The 21,924-nt window shown below is 54.4% G+C and overlaps 1 protein-coding gene across 4 annotated transcripts; it reads left to right on the forward strand.

Moving 5' to 3' along the window:
* The first annotated feature begins 1,459 nt into the window (after nt 1–1,459).
* On the forward strand, nt 1,460–18,665 carry DNAJB12 (DnaJ heat shock protein family (Hsp40) member B12). Of its 4 annotated transcripts, none has more exons than XM_032840824.1 (9): nt 1,461–1,694; nt 9,295–9,466; nt 10,190–10,335; nt 11,691–11,876; nt 11,995–12,074; nt 13,161–13,270; nt 14,856–15,028; nt 15,531–15,682; nt 16,805–18,665. In XM_032840824.1, the coding sequence occupies exons 1-8, from the start codon at nt 1,562–1,564 to the stop codon at nt 15,650–15,652; spliced, it is 1,122 nt and encodes a 373-aa protein (XP_032696715.1). In that variant the 5' UTR covers nt 1,461–1,561; the 3' UTR covers nt 15,653–15,682; nt 16,805–18,665. The 4 variants fall into 4 exon arrangements, with proteins under 4 accessions (XP_032696695.1, XP_032696715.1, XP_032696704.1 ...); XM_032840813.1 differs by having other exon boundaries at nt 15,531–15,628; XM_032840799.1 differs by having other exon boundaries at nt 1,465–1,694; nt 15,531–15,676.
* The last annotated feature ends 3,259 nt before the right edge of the window (nt 18,666–21,924 follow it).

Genomic DNA, 21,924 nt, shown 5'->3' on the forward strand with positions numbered 1-21,924 from the left:
CCTATCTACCCTCTCTTCCTCGATGCATCCAGGGCCAGAACTGTAAATACCATTTACCTGCCCTTGTCCATTTGTCCCAGAGCTTTAATACCATCTGTTATCTTCCAAAATTGTATTTTCATCCCCATCTTCTTCCCTAAACCCTACAAATATGCAGCTTCCTACTTGACATCTCCACTTGACTCTAAAAGGCATCAAAAACTTAACACACTCTGAATCAGACATCTAAGATCCCCTCTACCAAACTGCTCCTCTCCGTCTTCCCCCGGATTCTCCAGTTTCAGTAAAGGCAGCCTTTGTTCTCACACTGACCAGTCCAAAACCCTGAAATCTATTCTCAACTCCCCTCTTCCTCACATCCCACATCCAATCCACTGGCAAACTCGTTTGATTTGTGTCTTCAAAATATATCTAGAATTTGACTACTTCCCACCACCTCCACCATTGCCCTGCTCCGAGTTACCAGTAATTCTCACCTGGATTATAGTAGTAGCCTCTTACCAAATCCTGTAGGAAAGTCCAGTAGAAGGACGAGAAGTGACCAGTGGAGTTGGCAATGTGGGTAACCTTGACAAGACTGCTTTCACTGGAGTGGCAGCCTTGAAAGAAAGCCTGGTAGAACGGATTCCTCTCTGCAGTGTAAATCTACGTGCTCCTCGTTGATCCTGTAATAACTCACCAAGAAAATTTCCGTGTCAGAGCCTTTGCAAACTCTTCCTTCTGCCTGGACCATCGTCCCTCCAGAGAGTCGTATCTGGAGTACCTGCTCTTTCTCCTGAATTCAGATTTGTTAAAATGCTAGCTTCTCAGAGAGTTTTCTGATCAGCCTATTTAAAATATCGCCCACTGGGGCTCCTGGGTGGCTCAGTGGGTTAAGCCTCTGCCTTCCACTCAGGTCATGATCTCAGGGTGCTGGGATGGAGCCCCGTATGGAGCCCCGCATCCAGCCCTAATGGGGCTCTCTGCTCAGGGGGGAGCCTGTTTCTCCCTCTCCACCTACTTGTGATCTGTCAAATAAATAAAATCTTTAAAAATAAAATAAAATATCACCTACCACTCTCTATTTCCTTTTTTCTTTATTTTCTTCATAGCATTTGTCACTATCTGAGTATTTCGGTCTCCCTCCTACCCCCCCCTCCCACACACACACACACTAGAATGTAAGTTCTATGAGGGCAGGGGCTTTGTTTTGTTCATCACTGTACACCCAACCTCGCAGTATCTCTGGAACGAATAAATAAATGACCTTCGTCTCAAACTCACAGAGTTACTACCAAGAACGTGCAAGCATATGCAACTTTAAGACCTCCTAATAGGACCCTCTGGAATCCAGGAATGTCGGGTGTGCACCTTCGTTAATACCTCTCCTACCCGTCCCCCTCTTAGAAGACATACGGTAGCACTTCCGCCCTCGCTCAACTCTCGCTCAAGTCTCGGAAAAGGAGGGGCGAGGGGTTTGTGTCATCATCCTGCGCCCGCCTGCCCCGCGACGTGCCGGCTGCTGGCGCAGCCCTCCGCTCGCCCGGCCTCCCCCTCCCTGGTTCCGCGCTCTGGTTCCGCCATGGAATCCAACAAGGATGAAGCCGAGCGCTGTATTAGCATCGCCCTCAAGGCCATCCAGAGCAACCAGCCCGACCGGGCGCTCCGCTTCCTGGAGAAGGCTCAGCGGCTGTACCCGACGCCGCGAGTTCGCGGTAAGTGTGAAGTGCCGGAGAGGCAGAGGGGACATTGGAACTGATGGGGGGGAATACGGGAACGGACCGAAGGGAGCAGTTGGAGGAGGGGGAGGGGTAGCGAGGCGCGGCTACGCCTGCGCACTGAGACGCGCGGTGGCCGCTGGGAGGTGTAGTCTTTCGCTCCCACGCCTCTCCGGGACGCTGGACACCTGATGACAGGGACGGCCGCGACTTCAACTTTTTGGGCGCTTGTGGAACGCTCTAAAATTTGGAGTTACCGAGAATGAGAGGCGCTGGCGGGCGAGAGGAAGGGAACTTATCTGGAAGCGATATCGAACTACTTTTCCCAAGGGGCCATTCGGTGGCCGAGGGCCGGTTGCCGGCCTGGGAAGTATTATAGTTTAGGAAAATAAACATAACTCCTCTGAAGGAGAGAATGGGTTCTGGGGAGGGAAAGGGGACTTCTCACCTTCCCACGGCCTGGAAAGGCGTCTTCATATCTTCACTCTCTGGCATGTCACTTTCGGGCGAGGGCAGGGAACACCCTCCCGAAACTAGAACCTGCCTTTTTCCCTCGCTCCACACCACCGCCCTGCGCCCGCCGCCCTGAAGGCTGTCCCCTCACTCCTTCTTGGAACCTCTTCACCCGGTTGTGAGATTCGGGGCTTGTTGAAGACTCTGGCCCCGTGCACCCCACCCACCCTTGCCCACAAGAATCCAGCAGTGGCCCCCGTGTGGACAGCACAAGGCTGCTAAGTGTCCCCGAGCTGGGACTTAGAAACCAGGGAGGGATTCGTGAGGTTGTCTCAACTACTCAGCATTTCACTCTAGCCAGGAACCGTCTTTTTCTTTAATCTAAAACTTAAGAAGTTTTTCTTAACCCAAGCTGGAAGGGAGAAAGATAATCCAGGGGCACCAGGATAGCTCAGTGGGTTAAGCGTCGGTCTTTGGCTCAGGTCATGATCTCAGCGTCTTGCAATTGATCAGGCATGAAGCTCCCTACTCCCTCTGCTCCCCCTCCCCTGCTCCTGCTCTCTCTCTCAAGTAAATAAATAAAATCTTAAAAAAAAAAAAAAAGTCCATTAAAGATACAGAGATCATACCAGCAGTTAAGACACTGGTGTGTACAGGTACTCCGAATCAGAAGATCTAAGTTCTTGTCCTGAGTGCTACCGTGCGATCTTTCTGAGCTTGGGTTTTCTTAGCCGGGAAATTAGAGGGTTGGTGCAGATAATGTGAGTAACAATAATACCATAGAGCTTCTCTGTTTAGAAAGCTCTTTTGAGGGATGCCTGGCTGGACCAGTCCGCAGAGCATGCAGCTCTTGATCTTGGGGTTGTTAACTGCAAGCCCCATGTTGGGTGTAGAGATGACTTAAAAAAATAAGTAAATCTTAAAAAAAAAAAAAAAAGAAAGAAAGCTTTTTCAAATACATTTTCTCACTTGAGCCTGCCCTATCAGGGAGGCAGAGCAAAGATCTTTGTTCTATAGATGAGGAAGAATCTCAGAGGCAAGGGACTTGCCCAAGAATACACAGCTAGAAATTGGAAAGTTCTGTGACTCTATAAATGTTTAATAGAGGAACAAAATGAGAGAGCAATCAGCCTCCTAACCTTCTTTGCCCACATTTGGAACTGAGAAAGGTGAACACCGGCAGAAGAGGCCACCTGGAACACTTGGATTTTCCTCCTTCCTGACTACAGGTTGATCTTTGGCCTCTTTGCCTTCTCTTGGAGAGGGTTTCAGTCTGTATTTGCCAGAGCTCCTGAGGTAACCTGCCCAAGGAGCTTCCCTATGAAATAAATCACACTCTGTAAGAGGGGAGCCTAGGCGGGTGGGCAGCTAGAGGCCTGCCAGTCTCAGAATCCTGTTTGATCCTGATGCTTCTGGGGACTCAGGAGCAGGTAGCCAAGGAAGGATGGTAACAACATGACCTTTAGGGCTCTTCTTGTCGGCAGCCTCCTGGGCCAGTTTGGAGGCTTAGACTGGTGTTCTTCCCCAGGCTCAAGAAATGGAATTTGCTCAGGCAGAATAGTCACCTGCATGATTGTCGTATTCCCGCTATTGTGGAGAGACTATGCCTCATGCCTCTCTGTAAACTTGACCTTGCACCCTCTGTAGCCCTATACTGAACTGACAAGGACCTGGGGTTAATGTAGGCCTGGGATGGAGAAATCTTAGTTAAAAAAAATATTAGGTAGTTGTTTACACTTGCTGTGTGAGGTTTGAGCTCATTCCAGGTGCTTATTCAATGCTGCAGACTTTGTTTTATTTGCAGGGTCCTCTGCTTGGGGCTAAGTGCATATATGGCAGGATCGGTAAGACATGATCCTTCACCTCAAGGAGCCTGTCATTTAGCGAAGGAGACACAGTTAACAGAAAAAAGGAGGCACAGTGTTAGATAACAAGGCCTGAAGAATAGACATGAAAGATGCAGTCCCTGCCCTCCGTGGGTCTGTGAGCTGGCGTGGAGGGCTGGGCATGGAGCTCTGAACTCTGAACTACCAGCAGTCTCGTGAGAGACTTAAAAATAACGGCAGCACACAGGTGATGGAGAATAATGGTAGATCACAGTGAGGGAAAGCTTTAGGGGAGGAAGACAGAGGCAGCATTTGAACTGCACTTTGGAGGAAGGGAACAGACTTGGAGAAGGCCATACTGGGGAAAAGACACGGAGGCTGGGAGCTGTGAGGTTTGGGGGAGAGGGTTGGGTGGAGCAAGATTTGGCAGCTGTGGAGGTGGTAATTTGAGTATAAAGAGGATTAAGGCTGGAAAGTAGGATGGGGCCGGATTGTGGAATTCCTTTCCTGCCAGACCAGGATATTCACTTTATTCTGTAGTTGGTGAAAAGACCATTGAAGATTTTGAAAGCAGGACGAAGACAAGGGTACCGTTCTTAAAAGAGAACAGCATGAAGGGTTAATGAAAGGGAAGAGAGACTGGAGTCGGAAACCGTTTGGGAGCCCATTCATTGCAGTGAGTGGGTCAGGAGTTCCGAGCGCCTGAGAGAAGGCAGTCCAGGTGAGGATAAGGTCCTTGGGGAGGAGGCACCGTGCCTTGTGTGAGAGAGGTATGCTGAGGAGAGGTGGGGGCGCAGAATCCAAGCCCGTGTGCCCGGGGAGAAGGCAGGGCTGAGGATGGTGGGTGGGAAGAGACGGGCAGAGTGCAAGGTGCCAGTGGCTGTTGCAAAGGAGCTGTCAGCTTGGAGCTCGGGAGAGAGACCTAGGTTCCAGCTGAAAGTCTGGTCATGTCCGTTTGACGGCGCTCACTGGAGTCCCGCCTGGCCGGGGTCACCGTGGGAAGGTGTAGAATGCGCACAGCAGGTTGCTGCAGACACCGCCCGGGGCCACATCTGTCCTTCGCCAACGGACAGAGCCTGGGGAAGCCACAGCGAGATGGAACAACAGGAAGAGGGAGCAGCCAGATGGCCATGGAGTGGTGTCGGGGAGGTGGCGAGCAGCACCGTCAGGCCTCGTGGGAAAAGAGCAAGTTGGGAATTAGAGGGGAAGGATCAAGAACACGGGTAGATGATGGGTCTAGGAGAGGTGGAAGGACAGACAGCAGGGGGAAGGGTTAGGGTGAAAGGAGACTCCGCAACCTTGAAGGGCCGAGGGACCTCACAGTGAAAAGGCCACGAGGGGATTTCAAACTCGTGCTGCCGGAGGTGGGACCAATGGTGGGATGCTTGTACTGTGGAGTAGCAGCCGGCCCTAAGTGGGGAAGTCACAGGGCAGGGCTAGTGGGGCCAGTCAGTCCCTTTCTGGGAGTTTCTGTCCAGCAGCTGGCGGCACACTGGGCGTGGCCTTTGCCTGAGGCTTAGCAGCAATGGCGGAAAGTACCAGCTTTTTCAGGGCGCCAATGGGAACCTCCTCAGTTTCCCCAGCATCCACAGAGAGGGGTATGCCGGGCGATGCTGCAGCTCGGGCTGCTTGAGGGTCCTGGGGGAGTCAGGAAGGCCACGCTGGAAAGGCCAGCCTATGGGGGAAGGCTTTTGCTTTCAGGGTGTCAGCATGAGAGACGGTTTGGGGCTGGTAAGGTCCAGGGTGGGGCTGTCGGTGCAGGGTCCTCAGCCCTTCTGTTCACCGAACCCTATTCACGCCTTAGAGCAGCCCCGGGAGGGCAGAGACGGCTGCTTAGCAGAGGAGCCGCACTGTCCGGCTCTGCTCCCGGGCTGTTGCCCTACACCGGCCTCCCTCTCCCGGCTCGCTGTGAGCGCTGCAGGCACCTGGACAGCGCCTGGAAATGAGACGAACAGTAACAGAGAACACTGAACACTGGCCGAGTGTTGTGCTAAGTCCTTTTATATGCACTTGCTCAGCTCCTCTTCCGGCTCCCTTGAGGGAGATACAGTTTGACATGAAGAAGCTAAATTGACTTGTCCGAGATGACCTTGCTAGCGAGCGGCCGAGCCAGCTCTGAACCCAGGCAGCCTCACCCTCCAGTCTGGCTTTGAGGAGGGGCCACCGCTAGTGGCTTTGGCCATAGAAATGCTCTCAGCCCTGCCTCAACTGCCACCTCTCCTGCTGCGGTTCTCATTTCTTCCACCAAGTTCCTGTCTTTTTATTAATATATATATATTTTTTTAATATTTTATTTATTTATTTGACAGAGATCACAAGTAGGCAGAGAGGCAGGCAGAGAGAGAGGAGGAAGCAGGCTCCCCACTGAGCAGAGAGCCCGATGCGGGGCTCGATCCCAGGACCCTGGGATCATGACCTGAGCCGAAGGCAGAGGCTTTAACCCACTGAGCCACCCAGGCGCCCCTTAATATATATATTTTTAAAGATTTTATTTATTTATTTGTCAGGGGGCGGGCACAAGCAGGGGGAGCGGCAGGCAGAGGGAGAAGCAGGCTCCCCGCTGAGCAAGGAGCCTGATGCAGGACTTGATCTCAGGACCCTCGGATCATTACCCAAAGTGGAGGCAGACACTTAACCAACTGAGCCACCCAGGCGTCCCCACCAAGTTCCTGTCTTTTTAGATGTCTGGCTGCTTTACTGCAAGGGCAGAGGCAGGATTTAAACACAGCCTTGTCTGTCTAACTCCAGAATCACGTTAGGCTGTTCTTTGTCATACTGTTTCGTGACATTTGCGAGGCAGTCACATCCCACAGCTCTGGCAGAGGCGGTGTCCAGGCCAGAAGAGAGACCTATTTGCCAGCAACCAGAAATCTTGATTTGCCAACCCAAGCAGGAGCCTTCTGTGTGTCCGCGAGCACATCCATTCCCCTTTGGGCTCCCTTTCCACAATGTAAGGGTATTAGAGTGGCTGACTCCATGTAACTACCCTGAAAAGTTTCCAGAATCTTCCCTGAGAAATACTAGAGCGAGTCCATCCCATATCCTGGCTGATGTTCCCATGTATCTGTGGCAGTTGAAGAGTTGGTTATGTTGTCCTTGGAGTACATTAGCTCAGCCTGGACCCCCGAGGCTTCCAGAGAAACAGAAATAAACAAGTTCTTTAAATGCCCTCCACACCCAGCAAGCCAGCTCCCCCCGCTGTCCCATCTTCATCAACATCTCTTCATCTTTTGTTCCCTTCTTTTGCTGTTCCTCGCTGCCTGGATGGAACTGGCATCTGGGACAGCCTGAAATCTCACGGTTCCAGCTGGGTCCCAAGCCTGCTGAGTGCTGACACTGCTTTCCTAAGCCCTGGAGCTCCCCAGCCCCACCTGCTCGGTTCTCCTCCCCAGCCGGCCAGTTCATCAGCTGGTGTCATAATAGCAGCAGCCACTTATTTTGAACTTTCACTCTGTGAGTTTCTGTGCCAGGTGCTTACACATTATCTCATTTCCTCATCACACATCCCATTACCTGTGTATCCCTTGGGAAACTGAGGTTCAGACAGATTTTAGATTTTTTATCGGCCAGGGCCATACTGCTAGGATGTGAGATTTGAGATTTGAATCCCAGTCTTTCTGAATTTAACTTCTCTTCTCTATTTGGAATGACTGTGCTGGAAGGGGTTCCCCATGCCAAAAGCCAGACTCAGGCAGTCTGGGATAGCATAGTTAAGAACAGGGTTCTGGGAGCTGGGTTTCCAGGGTTTAAGTGCTGCGTGCCCAGCTTGTGCAGCCATGGGCCAATGCATCAGACACACAACTCTTTTTTATAATGAGGATGGTGGTAGTGAGACAAACCTCTAAGGCCATTGTCAAGATTAAATGAACTGGTATACGCAGAGCACTGTGTCCAGGCCAGCCTAACACACAGCAAGCAGTCGGGATGAATACTCCTCCCAGTGTGCACTCCTGGGCTTTACTGCAGAAGTCCTCCACCTCCCTCATGCAAGGCAGGCTCGACCATCAGCTCCTTTCCCAGTGAGATCACCTTAAGACAGCAGAGGCTCAGAACACAGTGGCGCACTCGAGGCCTGCCACTGGCCCCTCATGTAAGGCCCGGGGATGTTGCTTTAGAGGGTGTCTGACACCCAGCACAGCGTGTTGAGTCCAGCCAGGGGCACTGCTGTCCCTCCTCAGCATCGTGTCCTAGGTCCCTACAGTGGCCCAGGTGCCTGGCTTCCCAGGGCACTGTACCCTGGGCATGACTGAGGTTTCCAGAACTGGTTCTGTGCCTGGAATAAATGGGCATAGGAAGCTCCTGCCAGAAGTTTGGGCTCTTCCTGATTGAGAAGCAGGAACCATGGAGCTGGGTTTTAATAACTGGGACCCTGAGTGTGACAGCTGATGTCCTACTTAGACTCTGAACATTGAAGTAGGGTGTTTGACACGGCCAGCCACTTGAAAAATGTAAAGAATAGCAAGTAGCAGAGGTAATCTTTATCCCAAGTCTCCTACCATCTCTGGCCATCGGAGGCAAACTCCTTGCCTCCATCCCCTTCACAGCTAAGTAATAGCCTCCAGGAGCCTTTCCCACCAATCCCAGCTGAAACAGATGGTCCTGCTGACTGGGGTCCCCACTGAGGTGGGCAGCGCACTTTGTCCATCTCAACAGAGTCTGTTAAACACATTACTTTGGGAGGTGCCTGCATGGCTCAGTCATTAAGCATCTGCCTTTGGCTCCGGTCGTGATCCCAGGGTCCTGGGGATCGAGCCCCACATCAGGCTCCCTGCTCAGTGGGGAGTCTGTTTCTCCCTCCCTCTCCTTCTACCCCTCCCCCAGCCTCATGTGCTCTCTCTTAAATAAATAAATCTTTTAATAAATAAATACACAAACACACACACTAATTTGGGATTTTTAAAACCTGAAACATTTATAGTATTTTTTTTTTTTTTGCAGAGTTTTAAATTAACCCATACCCAGGAGCACCTGCAGTCTCAGTCAGTTTACAACACTTGATCTTAGGGTTATGAGTTTGAGTCCCATACTGGGTGTAGAGATTACTTAAAAATCTTAAAGATTTAAAATAACCCATACCCTGACAACTCCTGAGCTCTGTGGATCCTGTGAAAGCAGGCAACTAGCCTACTAGTGCCCACTGCCTCCCCACCCCCCATGCCCAAGTCAGGGATGGAGCTAGTGGCTCTCCTGGAAGAAGCAGCAGGTGGGATGCGGGATGGGGGTGGGGTCCTGGCCGGTCTCAGGACAGGCCGCCCCTCGGTTGTGGCACATGGCCTTGCTGGAACGGGAGCCCTGAATGCTTTGCTTGCCTCACACAGCCCTGATCGAGTCCCTCAACCAGAAACCGCAGTCTGCCAGTGACCATCCCCAGCCCACAGACACAACCCACAGGAAACCAGGTGGGGCCGATTCCCCCTCGGCCAACGGAGAAGCTGGAGGAGGAGAGAGCACCAAAGGCTACACAGCAGAGCAAGTAGCAGCAGTGAAAAGGTACAGGGGCCGGAGCCTGGTGCTGCGGGGAAGTTTCTAGCTCGAGAAGGCTTCCTGCAGTGTGTCCCCCACCTCACATCTACCTGTGGTCCGGGTGGGCCCTGGGGGGTCCTGAAGATGGATGAGGTCCAGCTGGGCGGGCTCACTGGGCCCCGGGAATGCAGGCTGTCCTGTCCCCTCCCGCCAAGACAGCCCACAGTAGGGGCTAGAAATGCTGCGTCTGCCGCCGGCTTCCTCTGCTGCCGGCCAGGCAAGCCTCAGCCTTTTCACACAGCTCTGGTTATCAGAGATAGGGCTTGGGCTCCCCTTCCAGCTTCTCCCCCGCCCCCAACAAAGACCCTTTCAGCCCAGAGCCTGTGTGACCCAAAATGGAGACAGGAGACAGCCATCCCTCCAGGGCTTGGGCAGGCCCCGCACAGACACTGACAGGCCTTTTTGAGGCGGCCTCCAGTGAGAGTGCCTCTTAGCAAAAGGAAATGGTTCCTGGTCTGAAACACAGCAGCTGCCCCCTCTGAAATCCGAAATGTATCCTGGTGTTTCCCCTGGGCCCTATCTGGCTCCCCATCCAGGGTAGAGCTCACTGAGGCTCCCTTGTCCCCAAGGTTTGACAGCTGACCTAGAGGAGCTATCAGCCGAGCCCTGCTGGTCCCCCTGAGCTGAACACTGCCCGTGCCTCGCCCCCCTCACCTCACGGCCCTGGGCCCGCTCTACCCCTTCCCCCAGGGTCAAGCAGTGTAAAGATTACTATGAGATCCTGGGGGTGAGCAGAGGGGCCTCCGATGAGGACCTGAAGAAGGCCTACCGCAAGTTGGCCCTCAAGTTCCACCCAGACAAGAACCACGCACCGGGTGCCACTGAAGCTTTCAAAGGTAGGCCAGCCTCGGTTTCCGGCTGTTTGGTGTTTCTTATCTCCTGCCCTTGCCCTTGGGAAGGAATAAGAGATCAAGACAACTTTTCCAGGAAGTGGCCTTGGACCTGAGTCCCCTGGGCTCAGGAGCTGCTTCCTGGAAAGAAAGTCCTAGCAGCCACCTCTAGCCTACTGAGTCTGTCAGAGCTCAGAGAGCACCAGCCCTGCCTCTCCTTCCTCCATGTTCCCCGGGAGTGACAGGAGGGGAGCTGAGGCAAGAGGGGACCAGCGGCTTCACGGTCACACAGCGGTTGAGGGTCAGAAGCAGGCCTCCTTACTCACGCGTATGCATGTTCCCATCTTGGGATCTTGGTAACAGTTTCCCTGTGCTGAGGGGCAGAGTAGCCTCAGGTGAGTGGCCCAGTGGCCTCATCACCACCAGCAGCAGCCACCAGCCCCACACTACACACACAATCACATGTAACACACTCTCCCACGAGGTGGTGACCACAGCCAAGAAGAGGGCCTGTGGCAGAGCGGGTGACAGAAGGGTCCCCTGAGACCTGGTGTGCTGCTTCCCGGGCCCACCCTGGTTACTCCATTCTAGGTTGCTTCGGGTTGGGCCTGCTTGGTTTGGGGTAGTCTGCAGGCTTCTTCCCCGTCAGCCAGCCCCAGGGGGAGAAGGTGAGTAGGATTAGGTAGGCGAGGTAGCCATGGTTAAGGTTGGGCCAGCCCAGACTTCTGCCTGCTGCCTGCATGACAGACACGGAGGCTGGAGCCAGCCCTGGGGCCTTGTGGGAACAAGAGGAGGAGGTTCTCCTTAGAGAGTGAGTCGCTTGAGAAGGAGCAAGAGACTAAGGACGACCTGGAGCTGGGTCCCTTGGGGCGCAGGTTTCCTACCTGGGGGGAGACCTCATGGGGAGGCCTTGGGGCCCGGCCAAGGAATAGCAGCTGGGACCTAGACCCCAGACAGAAGAGAGGGCTCGGCAGGCCACACTACCAACAGTAGAAAAGTTTTGACTAGAACTTTGTGATCTGGCCCTTGCCAGCAGTTGCTGTAGGAGTAAGATAAGACCCATAAAGGGCCCCGGGGCATAGAAGAGGCTGGGCCATCCTCTTGAGGTGGAGAGCAGGGGGACGGGGGGCTGAGTGTTAGTGTTAATTCTCCACCTGGCACGGACGGCCTCGATCCATTTCGAGGTACTCCTGCCTGCCCCCCTCCTCTCACGTGCCCAGCAGCCCAACTTCTGCCGACCCAGAGGGCTCCCACTTCCTAAAATACCAGTTGAATATCTAAAGGAAGGGAGCTCTTGGCTGCGGTGGGAGCCTTCCCTGCATGCCCCAGGTCTTCAGGCCTGACTTACACCTCCTTTCTAGCCATTGGCACAGCATATGCGGTACTTAGTAACCCAGAGAAAAGGAAGCAGTATGACCAATTCGGTGATGACAAGAGCCAGGCAGCCCGGCACGGCCATGGGCATGGGGACTTCCACCGTGGCTTTGAGGCTGACATCTCCCCCGAGGACCTCTTCAACATGTTCTTTGGCGGTGGCTTCCCATCTAGTAAGTACCCCAGCCTCCCGGCAGCCAGGCCTCCCTGGGGGTGATGGTGGGAGACTGGATGCCGGCTGCTCCCTTCCCCAGCAGCCCTGCCCCCTGACTCGGTCCCTCTGACCTCCAGGTAATGTCCACGTCTACAGCAACGGCCGCATGCGCTATACCTACCAGCAAAGGCAGGACCGCAGGGAGAACCAGGGTGACGTGAGTGAGAAAGGCACCGGGGAGAGCAGGGGAGGGCACCAGGCCCCACCTCGAGTGCAGGGCCTGAAGGGAAAGTGATATCCCCAGCTGTCCGTTCTGGTTCTGGGAGGGCAGTGCCCCCACCATTCTCAGCCAAGGAGCCATCTTGGGCCCCCCCTTGCCATTCTACCGAGTGACACCAGAGGGAGCCACACTCCACAGTGCTGCCCAGAAGGAGTGGTGGGGGGGGTTTCCGCGTCCCCTGTTAGGGAATGTCATGCAGAAACTTCTCCACCTGCAGACAGGTTTGAGTGTGAAAGGCCTTTGAGCAGTCCATTTGTTCATAAGGCCACAGTGACATTTTTGAAGCAACGGGAGTGAAACATGACGAGAGAAGTGTGAGGGATGACAAAGGTTGTTGACTCTCCTTGCTTCCTTCTAGCACTCATAAAAGTTGGACACAAAAACTATAACCAGACAGTGCTTCAAAAGCATTTTGAATGCCACAGGTTAAAGAATAGCTAGCTGACCAACATTCAGATACTGTGGACAATTCCAGAGCATTTAAAATTATGGCAGATGGTGAGGGTCCCTCTGTTAGGTCAGTGTGGCCTTATATGTTTAGTTTTTTGTGTTTTTAAAACTGTGTGTGTGTGTTTTGAACATACAGAAGAATTTTTAAAATCACAAATTATCACACAGTAAACAAATTTGTTTTTATCTACAATTTTTTAACTGGCAGTTTTTGAACTGGTATACAGTGAAGGCCTCCCTTCGGCCCTGCCTACCAGTCTCCTGGAGGCGACCGCTCTTGCTTGTGTTTTTGGTAATCTCTGACGAGCAAGCACATGTAGGTACCCTCTTCCTCTACATAACTCCAGTTGCCATTTTGTTTTCATCTGGGGGAGCTGGCAGGTGGAGGAGCTTCCGTCTTTCAGGGGCCTGTGGAGGGGGAGGGGGAGATAGTAGTGTCACGGACTGTTTACGTGGCAGCTGCCTCCTGCCGCCGGGGCTCCTTTGCGCCTGGAAAGCCAGTGGTGGCTGTGGCTGATGCCACGTTCCCATGCACGACGTCCAGCTTGAGTGACCGCTGACTCTTCCCTCCAGGGCGGGCTGGGGGTGTTTGTTCAACTGATGCCTATCCTCATCCTGATCCTCGTGTCGGCTCTCAGCCAGCTCATGGTCTCCAGCCCCCCGTACAGCCTGAGCCCAAGGCCGTGAGTACTTGCAGCCAGGGACGGGGCTGGGATGTGGGCGGACAGGGACCCGGCATTCTCAGCCACCATCAGGGACCTGCCTTCCCATCCTGCGGGTCCTTGATCACAATGCAGAAATCTGGTTTATGGTCAAGAAAACACACTTTATCTGTTGAGCGTAAGTTCTTGATCTTTTAGGATCATGGTCCCCTAAGAAAATGTCATGAAAATTGCAGTTCTCCTTCCTCAGACAGTGCACGTGCACACAGTATTGCACATGATTTCACAGGCTTCGTGCTCCCCCCATCTGCTGAGATAAGAACCTCTGCTCTTAAGTTCTGGTTGGGAGCCTTGGGGCCATGGAAAGAATAGGGGCTCTAGAATCAAACAGAGCAAAGGAGGCTTTGAATCCCAGCTACTCTACTAACTAAGCAGCTGTGTGACACTGGACGATCGTCTGAGCTTTGTTTTCCTCATCTGTGCAATGGGGATAACATCTATCTGCTTATGAAAATTAAATGAGTGATGTACATAAGATGCTGGGCTCGAGGCGCCTGCTGCAGGCTCGTTCGGTGGAGTGTGCAGCTCTTGATCTCGGGCTCTCGAGTTTGAGCCTCGTGTTGGGTATAGAGATTACTTTAAAATAAACAGGCAAAATGTTTGTTAAAAAATGCCACGCTTGCCAGAAATGTTCAACAGTGTTTGTTGAATGAATATATGGTGAACTAAGGCAAGTTATTTGGCCTTTTAAGGTATCAACTCCCCTCCTTTATTTCCAGCACCTGGCCCCTTGTCAGATACATACATAGTTACAGAGTGGGTGCTCAGCTTCTACTGGTGGAAGCCCTTCTGCTCCCAGAGAGGCCTTGCCCTATCTGGGAGCCTGGAGGCCTTCCTCTTGGCCAGCAGGGGGCAGAGTCGGGCCACTGGACCAACACAGGCGGCCCAGGCTCTCTGTGGCCTGTTGCCAGCCAGCCCTTTGCTCTGTGACTGGAGAGGCAACAGAGGGCAGGTGTAGGGGCTGTGCTGCTCCCAGCACTGTCTTCCTGTCTGTGGCGTGTCAAGGCTCTTCCCACAGACTGCAGAGCCTGTGGGTAGAGCTGGAAGGTGGGACGAGAGCTGGAAGGCCACAGCTCCTTGGAGTCCTTCTGTCATATACTTCCTAAGCCTCTTAACTCCAGACTGGGATTCCCAGGTAGGCAGGCAGGCCGTGGGCAACAATCGCCTTAGAGGAGGAATGCGGAGATGGAGGCACAGGGAGCCCGACTCATACCCCTAATCAGAGGCCGAGGCCTGCCTCCCCTCCTGTGCCAACCAGGGCCTCTCATTAAGGGGCTTCTCCCCACAGGCCCCGGTCTGCAGTGTGGTAAGCAGACAGTCTGAGGAAGGGCTGGCCAGAGCCTGGACCACTTGCATGGTGGGGGACACCCTGCCATTCCTTCAGACCCTCATTTTGGGTGTTACGCGAGTCCCGCTCTGGTCAGGAAGGAATCAGGTCCTCCCATGGCCTGTGCTGTATGTCCTTTTGGGGAGCTATGTCATCCTTTAGAACTGTCCTGGGCCGGGGGGCCTGTGCCCACTCTGTGCCTGATGTATTTCTGGCCAGGTCGGTGGGCCACGTCCACAGGCGAGTCACTGACCACCTGAATGTCGTCTACTACGTGGCAGACACCTTCTCTAAGGAGTACACAGGCTCCAGCCTCAAAACAGTTGAACGGAACGTGGAAGACGATTATATTGCCAACCTCCGAAACAACTGCTGGAAGGAGAAACAGCAGAGTGAGTGTGTGGGGGTCGTGGGGACAGAGCTTGAGATCAGGGAATCGAGGCCTGCCCACCAGGGATTTGTGGACCCAGCACCTGGAACGGCCTTGTACCAGCACCTCCCAGTCAGGAGCAGGACCCCACCCCTGTTTCGTGGGTCCAGGAGCCGGGGGCCACCTGGAGATTTCCTCCAGGTTCCTGTAAATCACAGCCATCAGCCTCTGTTTGGCTGCCAGAGGTAAGGATGTCAAGACAGACCGGAGCACATGTCCTAGCTGCTGAGTGATGGGGCCTCCATTTCTGTCTGTGGGACCCAACGGTGGTCAGACCAGGGTAACAGCTTCTTTCCCTCTCACAAGTTGGACCAAAGTCCAGGGTCATTCCTAAAGGGAGGCCAGCTCTGCCCCAGCTCCAGGGCCTGTAACAGCCTTTCTCCTGCCCCCGCAGGCTGGGCAGGTGCTCTGGTAGCCTTTGGGAGGACCCAGGTGCATCCTGACTCTGCCCTCTTGCTTTGCAGAGGAAGGCTTGCTGTACCGGGCCCGCTACTTTGGTGACACAGATATGTACCACAAAGCACAGAGGATGAGCACGCCAAGCTGTAACCGACTGTCAGAGGTGCAGGCCTCCCTGCATGGATAGTCCTGGGCCAGCCGCGCCACCGAGGTCCAAGTATGCGCCAGGGCTTCCTCTGCCCTGCAACTTCTGACAGCTCTGGCCCTGGTCATGAGGCAGAGGCAGGTGGGAGGGAGGGAGGGGGATGGCCTGTTGATGACAACTCCTCGTCCCCAGCCTGACCTCCCGCCTGCAGTGTTGGGGTAGCTCTAGTGTGTGCTCAAAAAGCAAGGTCTGTTTCAGGCCTCTAGTACTACTGGGAATGTGGGGAGCCGAAGAGCCAGGCAGAAGGGGGAGCTCAGGGCCATTGCTGAGGGCCATGAGTGCTTCCCTGGTTTCATCCAGCCCTCCAAGTCACCATGGCCCTTTCCCAAGTACAGCAGACTATTGTCTGTGCTCTGCTATTTAGACCTCCAAGTATCACTGGTCCCAAGATAGGCCCTCCCAACGCCCCCGCCTCCCAACACACACACACATACACTCACCACCTGACATCAGGAAGAAACACGTGAGCATGGGTGAGCCAAGATCCCATCCTCTTCCTCTGCCCTTCCTGGCAGGAGGAGATGGAACAGGGTAGATGGGCAGCCCCACAGTGGGTCTGGGAGGGAGCCAGCAGGCTGGGAGCAGGAGAGACCACTTGCCCTCTGGTGGAATCACAGGCAGTCTTTCAAGTGCTAGTACAGCCCGCCGCCTGGAAGCCACAGGCATTCGGCCTGCGCAGGCATCTCACTTATGGTCTAAGGAAGAGAACAGAGGTCATGAGTTGAGGGTGGAACGCAGAGCCTTTAGTACAGAAGGGGGGTGGGGGGGTATGCCATGTCACTGGTAGCAGGCTCCCGCCTCCTACACCCCTGCATGTGGGTAGTGAGCTCTGTTCCCAGCAGTTGCTGGCAGGGACAGACGGGACCAAGCCCAAAGGAGTGTAGGCAGAGCCAAGAAAGGTTCTTCTCTGTGTTGGTACCTGCCTATCCGTCCTCTGCCTGTGTCCCCCTCGGCAGGGGTCCAGCTCCAGACGCTGTGCTTTGAGGCCATCTGCTAGCGTCTCCGGGAGTGACAGTGCAGGAGGGAGACAGGTTGGGGCTGAGGTGGGCAGGCCAGCAGCCAGGAGGTTGGCTTGTTTGTGGAGGCTCCAGGCCACGTGATCACCAAGCTAACTGCTACCACTCTCCTCCGCAGACCATGAAATCCCTGGAGAATTTTTGGTGACATGCACTGAGCCAAGGTGATGGACTGTATATTTAAGGAAAGACATAAAAAGAAAAAAAAAAAATTAAAATGGAATTGGAGGCCGAACGCCACACAGCTGCCCTCTCTCTCACCCAGTAAATGCTGAAAGCTCTTAGGACAGGAAAACCTGCCACGGGGCTGCTTCCCTTCCTCCCAGGGCTGGCAGAGGCTCAGGCTCCATTTCGGCTCTCTCCTAGGATACAGAAACCATGGCAACGAAAGTAGAATGTAAAACTTGGAGCAAAGGGCTGGGGGAGGGGGCGCCCAACTGCCTTCCTCCCCCTCTTGGGAGCCACCACCAGTCACCTCTCCGTGGAAGCCAGTCAGAGGCATTGGCCAAGGATAGGAGGAGGAAGAGCAAGAACTCTCAATAGAATGTAATTTTCAGAGCATGTATATGTACATATATATATATATCTATTTATATGTAAATAGCATATATAAAGATATATATATATACATATATATATATATATACAGTCTACTTTTTAAACTATGCAGGGATTTGCTTATTTAGCTGATTTCCTCCCTGTTTTAGAAAATGAGGCCTGTGTGGGGAAGGTCACTTGGTCCTTCAAAGGCTAGACATTGGCCAGAGCTGACAGCCTGAAGGAAAATCCCCTCAACCCCAGCCTGCTGTTGATGGCAGCAGTAATCATGATAGTGTAAGTCTAGAGAACTCAGAGGGTGCCAGGGTCATGATGAAGCTGGAGGGGAACAGGCTTTCAGGGGAGGAAGTGCCCCTGGGGCCAGGTACCCTGTCAGGATCCAGTCGTGGTGGAGGCCCCCGGCTGCCTGCGGGTGTGGTACCACCCACCACAAGCTTTGGTCAGCTCAGGTGGGCTCTTGGGCCTGGAGCCCAGGAGCCTTCTGCCCCCTTGCTACAGAGAGCAGGGTTAGAGAGGGGGACCAAGTTCTGCCTGGCCACCCACCCCCCCCCACCTCAGTCCCAAAGTGGGTTTTGCCTTATAGATGCCACAGGGCACAGCTCCGTGTTGTTGCCACTGGTTTTTCCCAAGTCAGGCACCAAGGACTCCAGACGGTTCTTCCTCCAAGAGTCAGCCAGGCGGTGCCCAAGACCCTGGGGCAGCAGCCACCTCCTGAAGAAAGTCCAGGCCTATGGGCACTTCTGTCTCCACCATCCATGGACGTGCTGCCACCCGGCCTTCTGTTGCACTTTGGACAAAGGCTACATCCGAACCTGAAGGGTTTCCTTCTACTCACCTTGAAGTGAGGATTTTTCTCACCGTAGCAGTTGCTGCCAGGGGAGGGGAGGGAGGTTTTATTTATTCCCACAGTTTATACTGAGCCTTTTGGAATTACTGTTTTTCCCAAATTTTCCTCTGGCAGTGGGTGTGTCCTGGAGCCTGCCATCGTCCCAAAGCCTTACTTCCCTAAGCTGCCAGCCAGGAGGCCATAACCACCCTCCCAGAATTTCTCTTGGCTCTTTTTTTTTTTTTTTTTTTTTTTTTTTTTCTTAAGTAACCCCCAACGAATAAGATTCTTGCTGGGAAAGGAAGCTTGGTAAAGAAGTGTCAGATCGGATTTTTGAACGAGATCCCACCCTGTGATGCAACAGCCACCCCAGCCCGAGAGACACTAAGAACTGGACATGGGCAGGAGCGCCCCACCCTTGGTGGCCCTGGTGCTCTGCTGCCACCTCCCCTACCATCTGGTCTCGGTAGCCGTCCCCAGGTGGGCTGACCCATGTGCAATAAGAACATAGATCCTAAAGGATCCCCTGAGAAGCTGTATTTCTTGAATTAGAATTCTAAAATTGTACATCTATAAATATATGTTTATTATGTGATTGGCCTTGGTGGGTCTGCATTGAGCAGGGGAGCTGAGGTGGGACACAGCCCAGGCCGGACCACCAGCAGTCCTGGGTGACCAGCCCAAATGTCGTCCCCACCCCTTGCCCCAGCTGACAGCCACTTTGGTCACAAGTGTTCTTCCAAGGCTGACTCCAGGCAAAGGGGAAGGGGCTCAGGCCAGGATTCTGGGGTCCCTGGTAACCTCTGCTTCCCCTGGTTCCTGCTCCCTCTCCATCCCTCCTGTGAGCAAAACATTGAGAATCTTCCCTCCTCCCCAGCTGGGAGCTAGAGCCCACTCTGGATCCAGAGCAGGGGGAAAGTTCGAGTTTTTTCCATCTCCGCCTGCACAGTCTTCTAGACACACTTCCCACAGCCCGCCCTCCTCCTCCAGGTCGGAGAAGTTAAAAATGTGGCTGCCCGACGAGAGCTTTCTGTGAATGGAGCCACGGATCTGCCCGGGCCTCCCAGAGACAGGACCCCGCGGCCCTGACTGGCGGCCTGAGGCCCCTCCCGCTGCCTCTCCAGCCAAAGACGGCCAGGCTGCCTGGTGGTGCCACTGCAGCCGGGGAGCTCATTGGCTGTCCCTGCCCAGGATCACCGCCGCCGCTGGCTCTGCCTGGTCTGCGAGCTGCCACTTGTTAGCGGCAGTTGGCAGAGGCGTCGCCAGCCACCCCCTTTCACTCCTCCCATCCCCCTACCCTCTGCAGGCCAGAGGGGGCGGGCCAGACTCTAGCCGACTGTTGGCTGCAAAAAAAGCCTCTGACAAGTGTCCCCACCCGCTCTCAGGTGGCAAAAAAGCTACTAGTTCATCCAAGCTCCCAGGACCTGCCCGCTTATCTCCTCGTCCCAGGCTGCCCCCAGCTCTCCAGAAGGGACCTGCTCCCTGGGGCAAGGAGCACGTGCCCTGGCCCACTGGAATCTCCTTGCCCCAAGTTCCCTGGGCAAAGTCACCCCGCTGTCCAGGCTAGACACCCAGACGGCGGTGCCAGGACTCAGGTAAATAGACTGTTGACACAGTGTCACTACTGGAGCAACTCAGAATCCTTACCAGATGTCACACCCAGAACAGGAAACTGAAGCCTGGGGAAAGGCAAGATGATGCCCAAGGGTCCCCAAGAAATTTGCATGTCCTCCGGGTCTAAGTAGCAAAGCAATCATTCTGCAAACATTTGCTGAACTTGGATTCACTGTGCTCCAGAAGATTAACCCCACTTGTGTCAAGGTAAATGGTGGGAGGCCTGTCCAGAAGGGTGGAAAAGGGAAAACGGTAATTAATCTGAGGGGCTCAGGCTGGGGACAGGTTTCCCAGAGGGGCAGGGGCACCCTCTCCCACAATTACAGATGTGTCTGCCCCGTTGTGACGGCAGCTTCCCTGAGTTGACATCATCCCCAGGAGACCACATAATAGACCAGTCAGTTGTTGGTTTTCAGTGTGGACCCCGCAGCTGCATCCATGTCCTGGGTGGCCCTGGGCAGGTCATTTAACCTCCCTCTGTCTCCGTTTCCTCATCTTTAAAACGAGAGTCATAAAACCACCTACCTCACTGGGTTACAGTGGGGAGTAAAAGCATTCTCTTAAATGCTGTCTGGGACACGAGAAGCTCTAAGTGCTGTTACATGTCCTCAGTTGCCAAAGATTAATATGGCAGCTCAAGCCCCATTCCAGGCCCTGAACCCACAAAAGTGGCAACCGGGCAGGGAGGAGTTTGACAGAACCCAGAGGGCGGGGGACAGCGATGGAAACAAAGCTGGGAGTGCGGCAGGTGTGAGCAGCTCGACCAGGGGAGTCTGGGTAAAGGAACTGGAGCCTGTGACAGGGCGGGGAGTCCCACTGGGCTGGGGGTGGAGTGGGTGCTCCAAGCACCCTTCCCTGACATGCAGTTGTGAGCAAAGTCCTGGAGCTGGGGAGGCACGGAGGCAACCACATTCGAGGGTGCCGGGTCCTGCCCTCGGGGAGGTTGGCGGGCACACCTGAACCCTCTAAGGCTAGCCATGAGGGAGGCAGGTGGCGGGAACAAAGCTGGAGGCCTAGGTCGTGTGCGAACGGTCACCCTGTCACCCAGCCTCTCGTGGAGGACTGTTTCCCCAGCAACAAGGCCAGGGCCTCCTGTAGCTTGTATCACCCCACAGCTGTTTAGCTGGGAAATAAAGGTCCAGGGCCCAGACATAACAAAGGGTATGAGAAAGGCAGCCTACTGTCTAGGACCCCCATGACCGAGCAGCAACCCCCCCAGAGTCCAAGAGTTGGGGCTTTGCTTGTGAGGAGAGTGGGGTCCTGACTGCCACATGGTGTCCTTCCTTACCCCAGCTTCCCCTGCCATGGTTTGTTTCTGGGAAGGCAGAGATACTATCTGGCTGGGCTTGCCCTTGGGGACAGGCAGGGTGTACAGCTCCCCAGGGCAGTTGGTGCTGGGAGGGGCAAGGGGCCAGGCTCAGGGCCTTCAGGGAGTCTGGTCAGCAAGCCCATTCCTTTAACTGGATTCCTGCCATTTTTCTGACAGACACAGTGAGGGAGCCCAGGAGATGGATGTCTGAGCAGCACAGGAGGGTGCCAGTGGGCTCTTCTTACAGATGGAAACATGGAGGCCCGATGGAGGGAGGGAGGCTGTTTTTGGGTTCCTGGTTCATGCCCATGGCCCTCCCGCTCTGACCTGGCTGCCCGCTGGAGCCTCCTCCAAGCACCCTTCCCTGACATGCTGCCCCAGTTCCTTCTGCCAGCGGCTTTCCCATTGCTCCGCCACCCCACTCCTCTGGGAGGCCTGCCATGTTCCCACAGCCTTGGCCCAGCCCCGCGCTCTCACCCCGTCAGTCCAGAGGTGTTTGTGTAGTTCTTGGATGAAGGCTCTGCACCCTGGAGAGGCAAGAGCCTGCCTGGGGCCTGTCCGGCTGCTTCAGTGCTGCCGGCCTGGGCACCGTGGGGCCTCCACGAACACAGCTGAAGGAAGAAAGGGGCCCCCCTTCAGCGTCCACACACCTTTCTGATGGCCTCTCATGGCTCTCCTTCCACTGCCTTCTCCACGCCAACACTGCCCACGGTCACCCTGTAGGGCGCTTGGCAGCCAGCCATAAACCCACACACAGTACTAGGGACACTTTTCCAAGACCCGAGAGGGCTCATGCAAGGTGTGCCACCTGCGTGCTGCTGGCCGGCGCTGGAAGATGACCAGTCTTGTGGGATAAACACTGGGTAGGGCCTTTCTTTTTTTTCCCTTAAGATTCATTTATCCATTTTAGAGAGAGAGAGAACACAAGCAG

This window comes from Lontra canadensis, unplaced genomic scaffold (assembly GCF_010015895.1).
Source record: "Lontra canadensis isolate GAN:19392208 unplaced genomic scaffold, GSC_riverotter_1.0 scaffold3, whole genome shotgun sequence".
In the NCBI taxonomy this organism is placed as follows: domain Eukaryota; kingdom Metazoa; phylum Chordata; class Mammalia; order Carnivora; family Mustelidae; genus Lontra; species Lontra canadensis.